General features: G+C 31.8%; 1 protein-coding gene across 4 annotated transcripts in view; it reads right to left on the reverse strand.

Moving 5' to 3' along the window:
• The window catches only part of LOC110993715 (protein sickie), a 116,470-nt gene extending 115,232 nt beyond the window's left edge, over window positions 1-1,238 (reverse strand). For 3 of the 4 annotated variants that reach the window (XM_045630276.1, XM_045630275.1, XM_045630274.1), the window contains exon 1: window positions 755-1,238. In XM_045630276.1, coding sequence (XP_045486232.1) covers window positions 755-1,207 — 453 coding nt within the window. In that variant the 5' untranslated portion in view covers window positions 1,208-1,238. The remainder of the gene's footprint in view (window positions 1-754) is intronic. The other variant, XM_045630277.1, reaches the window with a different exon arrangement.
• Between the last annotated feature and the right edge of the window lie 9,316 nt (window positions 1,239-10,554).

Here is a 10,554-nt window from a genome sequence, read left to right on the forward strand (position 1 = left end):
GCGTTAAGGATCGGCGAAGATATCGTTGTCGCTATTGAAGGCCACCTAGTTTCTATCTATCACTTTATTACATATATTTTAAAATATTTTAGAGGAAATTATTATCATGCTATATATTATATGGCTTCAAAAATAAAAAAGGTAAGAAAAAGTAAGAAGGAAATTAAAAAGCGAATCCTTATTTAAATATCGTTTAATTTGTGTTTTGTAAACACTTTACAAAGCCACTTGCTCAGTCACCTGAGGGCAGGTTAGATTGAAATTTTCATTTTCTTAAGGCGACCGCACCCCTATCTCCCCTCGGCATAGATTTGCATGCACAATTTATGTCTACCTCTGGTAACCCGACTACTGTGCGATATCATCAATAAGGCTTTAAATTCTAAGAGAAAAGTTATTATATTCCTCATATCGACGCATGTTTTCTTACCTTTAATAATTCAAATTCAAATTCAAAATTTATTTCATGTAGGTAACAATGTACACTTATTTATATCAAAAATTACCTTGAATAAATGTGGCATGAAATGATAATGGTCAGAAAAAAACCAAATAGGCAAACCACTTTATTTAAAATTAAATCTACTAATAAATATTTTCGCAAATCGTATATATAATACGAATAAAAAATATGCTTCGAACCGAATAGTACTACATAAATGCTGGTGCTAATACCTGTACAAACAATATAATTTGAGTATGCTGTTACAAAGCAAGTGATTTTTTTTTTTCAAATGACAACAAAACGATTTACCTCAATGGTTGTTTTTCCAGATTCCTGCCATTTCATAAGATGTTCACCCTTCAAGGACCATCCCGGGGCATAGCTGATAAGTCCCCCCGCCGCCCCACGGTTACTGGCTACATCGCCCGGCTCAGCCTTCTTCTTAGGACTCGGAAGGCGGAAAAAGCGGCCATGAATCTTGCAACTTTTCGAGGGAGAGAAGAAAAACGAGTTTTTCTTAGGTGATTTTTCTTGTTCCGATTTAGACGTGCCAGGTGTTGCATCTGTGGATTCTTGCGATTCGCACTTTCTTTCTTCATTTTGCTTTGGCCCTGAATTTTCGTCGGCAACAAATAGGAGTGTCCGTTGCACAAAAGGAGTTGCTTTGTTGTAGAATTCAAAGGGCTCTTGCACTTTGAAACTCGTGGGTATAGTGGTGCGATGGGATTTAGATAGTCGTCGCTCCATGTATTTTCTTGCCATGCCATTTATTTAATCTTGAATTAGCATTTTTGCTATAGAACAGCGACGTACACTGACACAGAGGACTTGGTTGACTATTGGCAATTAAAGCAGCATATTATTAATTTTGATAAAAGGGTTATAAAACTAAATATTTTTAAATTGAGACTTACAAATAATCTAGTTTCCAAAAGAAATCATATTTGACTGATTGCAACTATTATAATTGTATATTCAGACTATTAATTGTATATAAAACTTAAAGAAGGCAATATGAAAAAAAATAAAGTAGTAGATAAATGTAATGTAACATCTTATCATTATCTGCTACTTCAAAGCTGGTTCCTAATATCATTTCCAGTAATTCTATTAAGTTAGTGAAAAGCCTTTAGCGACGGGTTGCAATTTTCACGCGGAGGCTCCATGGATCGATCGTTGTGCGTGAATAAACATTGCCACCCTCTTAACGACAAATATTATTTCTTATTGTATTGCAATAAAGTTCATTTTCCTCGTGAAAATTTCATAAAGCGCGAACAAACTGATAGCGAACTGAAACTGAAATATGATCTAAATTTCGTTGTTTGTGAATTTTGGTTTCACACGAGTTCATTGTAGAAAATGTATAGTAACTTTGTTACTCTCTATGTTAAAGAATTGAGTTGAAACGAGTCTCGGTATCAAATTATATCAAAAAGGATTACAATAACGTTTCAATCTTTGTAATCGTTGGAAACTCGAATCATTTCGGAACAACGGTCCTTGTCATAAAGACTATCACATCGGCTTTCGACCCTTTCGCATTATAGGAGCCATATACCTGTTTACAATTTATCAGCAATTTCAAATGAAAATGGCGTAATGTATAATTGACGTAATTCTACCAATTAGTACAGTAAAATTGCGGCAAGTGTTTTTAATGTTTAAGTTATCACATTTATAGGCAGTTTGAAACTACTTCACTGTAGATAATTTTATAAATTAATCATTAATATATCACACATATTAGTTTGAAAACAAAACATTGAATCACAGGTTCGTCGAGTAATATTATACGTCAATATGATGATTAATATTTATTTCTCAATTTTACGGTTGAGATAAAAAAAACTGTCAAAATATGGTATAAGATTATTTACAATAAAACAAACCTAAAGGAACCGAATATAATAATATTAATAACAGGTGGTTCATAAAACCGAGAAAACTGAAATCACTGAAATATTATCTGTAACGAAAATAGCGTTCAAGTTGTAATATTGTGTCTCCGTCATTCCCAGTTGATTTCCCCTGTCTTTCTTTCGTAAATAGCTTTCCAATCCAAAGGGGGACTTATTACATTTCGATGACATGACGAATTGGAGATGACAAGAAGGGCATGTATACAATTGACCGCAAGTAATAAAAATAATTAAGAAACTTCTCTAATAAAGAGTTCTCCGATGAGGAGATAGAAGTTAATTGTTTCAAATAACTATTACGTAAAAATTATTGTTCTCTGATACAACCTTCATCTCACACACACCAACTTGTAATTATCATTAAATTACCTACACCTTTTTTACTTAGTTAATATTACACGACGTTACATCTAAAAAGCGTGGATAAGTCAAAAACTAATGTGTTGTATTTGATGAAGAGTGGATAGTTCCCTACGTTGAAATACCTAATAATCATTAAGTATTACCTCAATAGGACTCTGTTCCAAACCAATATACTAAATCAACACGTATATACAGTTGTGTTAATAACCTCTTTTTTGGAAGTCATAAAAATAGACGCAGTAATGTGCCTATTGAAAGTTTATAGGACTTCGCACAATACTGAGAGACATGAAAGGAGATAATGGAATAAACGAATTGCATGATCCCTATTCCGGTAACAAAACGAAAATAAACATGCGGGTAAATTGTCAAGTTCGCGTTCAAATGGGGTGTTTGTCTATTTCTGAACTGCGGTTATTCTTTTTCACGTCTAACAAACAGGTTTGTTGAACTCTCGATAGAAACTCTGGAGTATGCTTGATTGATTATAAATTAGGATTTATTAGGGGCCAGGCGGTAGTGTGGAAGTAAATAAGAGGCTATCAACACCGAGTGTATTCGAATTTCAAATGGTGATTTTTTTTATATTGCTAAAGGACTGGCTACTTACACAAGTTACAAAGTTGCAGATCCTACTGAAATCTAACATATAGTACATATTCACTTTACACTTTACACTTACTCATTCACTCATGCGTACTACGGGTCGCATAATACAAAACGCGTAAAACAAATAACAAATTGTTGTAAAGCAGATAAATTTAAAAATCACAATAAAAAAAATATGTTATCTTTGTTATGGAATTATTAATATTAGTTAGAGTATTAACTTTGCTTTGGGAGAACTGGGAAACCTAACATAGGTATTTTAATTAAAAAGGTTTTCAGAACAATTTTTAATCCATACTTATAATGAATAAATACATTTTAGTTTACATACATATAAGACCATACATGTCGGACACGACTGCAGATAGACTTAGGAATGAAGACATTGCTTATTTTTAACAATAATAAATAGGAAGAAACTTAATTAAGATGGCACATCAAGTTAAACCAGATCTTGTAAGAAACCCGGGGGAGCCTTATGAGTTAGCTGTCATATTCTGCGGTAGGTAGGTATGAGTTATTGTCTGTGGTAAGTAGGATAAACATAATTTATATTGGATTTACAACGTCCTGTTGAAAATAGAATAAGTTATATTTAGGATGCAAGTTATCGTCATTTGTTTAAATAACTTTCGTGTTATCATTATTGTGATAATTAATTGTTACTGTTTTTAATATTATTTAATCAAAAGCCATTATTAATTATTATTATTACTGTTCTAACAGATTAACTAAACCATACCGAATATCACATCTAAATAAAATAAATAAGAACTGACGGACTGTTACTTTATTCGAGAATTATCTTGTTAAACACAACACTTATATAGCTAAGTGGTACGCACATAGCTTTTAACCGGCAGTCTCTGACTTAAATACCCGGCGAAGCAATATTTTTCATGTAAATACAGATATATCGTATAAAATAAAAGAGCCTCTCTTTAAACACAGTAATCTAATATATAATCAAATTAGGGAATACTTTTAAGCATCTATAAAAACCTTACATAACCTAAACTTTATCTACTTACGTTAAGAACAATTGGTTTACAATTGCTAAAGAACGATTTTAATCTCCAAGGACACATTTAACCGTCAGTATCGTTCATGTCATCATTTTCAAATTAACAGATAACGAGTATTCGTGTTTCCGAAATTTTCAGCACGAATGCCCCTGTGATGCATTAATAATGTTATCTAAGGTAATTTATTCGTACATTACGAATCAATGCGTAATTAAAATGCAAATCGTCCCTTCCCTGGACAAGTGTGTTAACACTTTCACATCTAGCAAGTGCTACGGTACAGAGAGAATAACGGAATAGATAATTATTTGATTTTATATTTGCCACCATTTGATTAGAGACATTTTATAATTATCCTTCGTTGCAGTTTTAGCCAACTATTCCTACTAATAATATGCAAAAAAACTATATGTCTTTATTATAACGTGATATAGTTATAATATTATTAATTAAGATAGACTGTATTTTGTTGTCTGTTTATTTCATTGGTTATGTTTTATTTTGTTTTATTTTAATATATAAATCCAGAACCTCAATGTCAAACGAAATAAAAATAGTTGAAAATTTTGCATCTCTATAATACAATTGATACATTAATAAACATGTAACGATAGGCGCACAAAACTACATTAGCATGCGTTAAGTGTTGTGGTTAACACTTTAGTTAGATGTCGTATAGATTATGTATTGTTCTAGTTATTAACGAGAAGGAAGACAGAAATGTCAGTGGCTACGCATCTACTTAATTCATACTTCCACGCAATACTTAGTTTAATGTGCACTGTGCCGATAATTGTATGTGAATCAAATTAAAACCAGATTAATTTAATCATATTGGCACTATGTACGCTTATGAACGTCACATATAAAGAAGTTGTCGTTCCAGTTCCCAAATCAAGGACGTAGAACGGGCGTGAAGAAGAAGAAACTCATTGCCACTCTTTTTAATCACCAACTTTATTGTTTGGAACATTTCAAATTTTTAACTTATTTTATTATCTTTTGATAGAAGTATTGGTATTCTATTCAAGATTCCGACCGCCCAAGTAGCAAACGGTATTTAATATCAAATCTTGAACAAGTTTAGCAACATTTAATATCAAGAATTCAGTGTAAGTGAAGTATGCTTAGCAATATTAAAATTCATTAATTTCAAAAATTTCCTATAAACACTTTAAAGTCTGAAAATTTAGGAAACTTTGATGTTTTGTACAGAATGTTTCTTCGACTAGATCCAGGAATACTACTTTGACAAGCATAGGGCCGATTTTCATGAAATTTCTATAAAAATAAACTATTTGAATAAAGTAAGGAAATAACTTTATTCATTTTTTTTAATAATAATTCGCTTATTGTCTCTACTCTGTATGGAATTTCGCGCTTCGAACGTAGTAACACTGATGTCTTGATTGTCTATGACACAACGTTTATATTAGACCACTGTCACCTTTGTAAACCTCTTTGTAATATGCCGACACATAAAAAATTGACCTAAATTTAGTGAATTAAAACAAATTCGAGAACGATACGGTTATTGTAACGCATTTAGGTCAAGCGGAAAGCTTTGAAAGATTTTATCTTTCCAATTGATAATATCTCGGAGATATTAATCTAAGAATTATATCTAATATCAATGATAGTTATGTGATGAAACCGATATTGTGAGTTCAATAAAGCTGAGAAAGCCTTGATAATAATATGTTTTTAATATAAAATAAAACATCACAAAAGCGCTTGATTTTATTATATTGGTTTTTAAATTTATCTAATACAAAGTGTACGTAAATGGGGACACAGCTGCCTAATACAACATTATACTGAATATATCTACCTATAGATATATATGTATCGCAATAATGCGTACTTTGATATTGAAATTTTTCACTAATATTACTAGAAAGTGATAATTCCATATGTTTTCTTTCCACCGGAAACGAGTCTTCAGAGGCATCCGGATTCTGTAATTACTACGGCTTCCTAGAATCTTATTATGTCGTTAATTTATTATTAGCTTGATATTGTTTGTCTTGATTCATCAGTACTGTTTATGGAGATTTATTGTTGTAGCTTAAAGACAGCTTGTTAATGTGTAATTTATATATGTACAAATATTTATATTTATACAATTAGAAATGTATTGATAATGAAATGGATTTTACAATTTTCTTAGCTGAATAACCAATATATGTTTTGTGTTTTGTAATTATAACGCTAAAAACCTTACGCAAGTGTAGAATGATGGAATGCCTCAAGCAGATAAAAAACAGCAGCAAAAGTACGAAAATGTTAATTGTCATACTTAAACTAGTATAGATGGCAAATATGAAAGATCAAAATATGGTAAGTGATAACTTAATTTGTACTCGCTAAGTAAAATATTAATGAGGTTTGTAACTTAGTGCGGGTGTTGCGTGCGGGATTAAGGCTACGCAGGGCCCGGGTGCGGGGATTAATCGCTACTGACATGTTCCTGATGGAGAAATGTCTCGCTTGACAGCCGCGCGTTGCTTTAAATGGTCTACATTAATTTGAAAATCGAATGGTATCCAGCTAACATTCCACGCAATTAACAGCGTCAATACTTTAAGTAATACGCGTACGAACATATCGATGTTTAAACGTTTAATCAATTTAAAAAAAACCCGAAAGACATTTGTTTGTCCAGGCATAGCACCTACTTTTATGTTAAAGGTTCGTTCGTTTACGGTGCGTTGTTTGAAAATCGTTTCGACGATTTACTTCTGTGGAGACTAAATCCTATAGATACCTATCAAGTTTTATTATTTAGACACTAATTGACACATTTACAATTATAACAGAAAAAACCAGCACAGTACCAAAAATCAGTACAGTAAATGTAAGACCAGAGTAATTAGAGTATATTAATTACCTGTGACAAAGTAGTTTATTAATTATTTTACGTATAAATAGAGTATCATAAAATTGTATACTCCGTTAAATAATTGAAATCATGAATCACAGCGAATGTCATAACTCAAACCGCGGAAACCAATTTCCCCTCAACTGTAAAACAACAAAATTTATTCACAAAATTAACCGTTCAAATTAGCTTCACTAATATTGTAACAAATGAGACTTTTGAGTTACAATGGAGGAAAATGAACTTTCCACAATTTCTACCTTCACGTTTCGACTATACTTGAATTAATTAAGGAAGTTTTCATTAGAAACAATTTCACCTATCAACACTTTAATTTTATAAATCTGCGTTAATTGCCAATATTGTCATCTTCACAGGCCGTCAGATTAAACCTTATTGTATATACCAAAAATAAAAAAAACTCAATTTTTTATATACCAGTCACTTGTATACACAATAAAACACCAAATAGTTTGTAAACAATTTTCCCGCCTAAATGAGAAGGCTTTCGCGGCGGGCGGGCGTACGGCGAACGTTCACCACGCGACTGTGATGGGGCGGATCGATCCGCCCTGTAATTTCGTCCCGCGGGGATGCAGATGCATTCCCTATCTTATACTGGATATGGCAATACTAATAATATGTAATTATTTTAAAGGTTCAATCTATAGATTTATTTTATAATTTTTATTGGAAAATATAATCTTATTGTAACCATTTCGATGTTTTATGCTTTCCGCCATATTTTTTTAGTTCTCGAATAAAAAAACAAACAATGTAAAATAATATTTCAATAAAATTAATTAATTTATATATATCTATAATAATTTTGAAAGCGAAAGGTTCTAATTAATCTCAATTGGTATTAAACGGTAATATTTATAAATTATTATATACAGTAAGATAAGAAGAATTTATATTTTCTAATGTCACTAAAGTTGCTGGATAATATCATGTGAACCTAGCCACAATAGGCTTTGTAATCATGTCACGACCAACGAAGGCAATATAGCTGAGCTGACTTTAAAATAATATACGGAAATAGCAATAAATGATTTAACAAAGACTTCGTCGTTTTACGTATAAATAAAATTGATATAAAACAAATCGATTGCTTCACCTTTTTTATTTATCAATCGAATAAATAGCATAGATATAATAAGTTCATACTATTTTTACGCCGTCTTTTGTACTGTATATCCGTAGACAAACAAATTGAATAACTCACAGAAGATTCACGTATTCGAATCTAAAGCTCGACAGGCTATCTATTTGAGGCGAATGTCCAAAAAGGGAAAAGCTATACACGACCACACAAATAGGAAAATTCAGATTATTACGAAAGACGTTTTTGTTTACTTACGGTTTAAGGTAATTAAAAAAAGAGCGTAACTATTATTGTTAGGTTTCATCTTATAATTTTAACAATCAAATGTTTTCTATGCCAAAAAATCCTACAAATCAAATCAAAAATTTATTTATTCATATAGGTAACAATGTACACTTATGAACGTCAAAAAAATGAAATATTAAATGAATTTAATTTTACATTTACTGCCAGTTCTCAAATCAAGGGCGTAGACGGAAGAGAAGAACTGGCAATAAACATACACATGACCAAACAATCATGAACTAAAAGTATTTTATATAAACAGGAAAGTTTAAACACGAATAACCAAAATAATCCAAGGCTGTCAAGTTCTTCACAATCCTACTTTGTTCACGTTACTTCGTTTCAAAAACCATCTGCATATTTTATCGTGTGTGAAAGATCGCAAGGCGTTTGAAGGCGGCTTACCGTTGCGCTTTTGAGAGCCTTCTTGTAAGTCTCAAAGGATTGCTAAATTTAACATGTACATTGTATTTCACAAGCACACTTTTTTATACATAATAAGAAAAGACAGTGATGGTATAACTTACTACGTCTGGGATTTCTAAATCTGTTTTGTAGTGATTTACTTTTTTCTAAAAGTAATGTGATTATTCTAAAATTTTGAAATGCTTATGGTATTTTCTCCAAATTCCGATTCAAATTTAATGACGTGGAACAAGTGATACCTGTATCTTATATACCATAATAAACCTTTTTTTTATCATAAATTAAGTTTTTATTTTAGCCACAATTTTTTCAAAAATAATATGACCGCTAAAACGGTGAAAATGTTATTATTTTATATACATATATAGTTAGTGAAGTTGTATTTGATTTACTGAAGCGTTCCGCATACAAATAAGTTAATGTTTAACAATCACCAGACTTGACATTTCATTTAAGACTCCTTAACATTTGAGTAACAACATCATAACGCACAATCGATACAGTGGGAGGTTATAATCCTAATTGATTATATAAAAATGCCACAATATCCTTTCCTACTTCAAACCCTATAATCGGATACATGATCTCCTTTTTGATAACAGGAAATAATGGCTTACGTTGCATTTAATCTTAAATCGATACAAAAAATAAAAATGTCTGTGTAATATCAAAACAATTTCATTTATGTTTAGATATGATTAAATATAAACCCCAATAAGCAAATAGATACGTTCGGAATAAAGACTAATTAATTATAAATTACATAGCTATTGCTGATTTACTTTTTATATAACATTAATGGTTGTTCACACCAAATAGATTCTTCGGTAGGTTTCCGAACAACAATTCTTATTACAAATATAAATCAAACCATTGTAATGATATAATATGACCTTAAGTTGTATTTATGTTCACAACACAGGTATATTTACTTAAAAGGGTTCCCAAATCTTACACTATGAAAATAAAGATGTACCAACTTAAATGAATAAAGACTATTATTATTATTATTATCTAGTAAACATATTATACATAACTAGTTTTAATTTAGGTTTTGCGTTAGATGAATTTAAACTCCCTTGCTGTGCCGAGGTCCTGTCCACCTTCAGCATTTGTTGACGTAGAGGACCGTGAGTACCACGGCTGATGGCGTGGCGGACAAGGCTGTTACCGTATCCTGCCTCGGGCGATAGCTGGTGGCGCCGTGGGGTTTAAGTGGGTATGCTCAGCAGCGAGTCACATAACTCTTCATTAGGCAACCGTGCCGCGGGAAGGTATGCGTAACCCATTTCCCCCACGAAAAAAAAACACTCCATTATTTAAACCAGGTATTTATTTTTAAAATGTGTATCCCTTACTCATTCATCTTTCCAATGCACGACGCGGGTATTGCTAGTATATATTCAGATGCGTCGTTTGACTGATTGAGCCATTTTTAGTAGAGGAAGGGCCGACGCCCGCTCTCAGAATAGTACTATACTAATTATCGC

The sequence above is a fragment of the Pieris rapae genome, chromosome 12, assembly GCF_905147795.1.
Source record: "Pieris rapae chromosome 12, ilPieRapa1.1, whole genome shotgun sequence".
NCBI classification, from domain to species: Eukaryota; Metazoa; Arthropoda; class Insecta; order Lepidoptera; family Pieridae; genus Pieris; species Pieris rapae.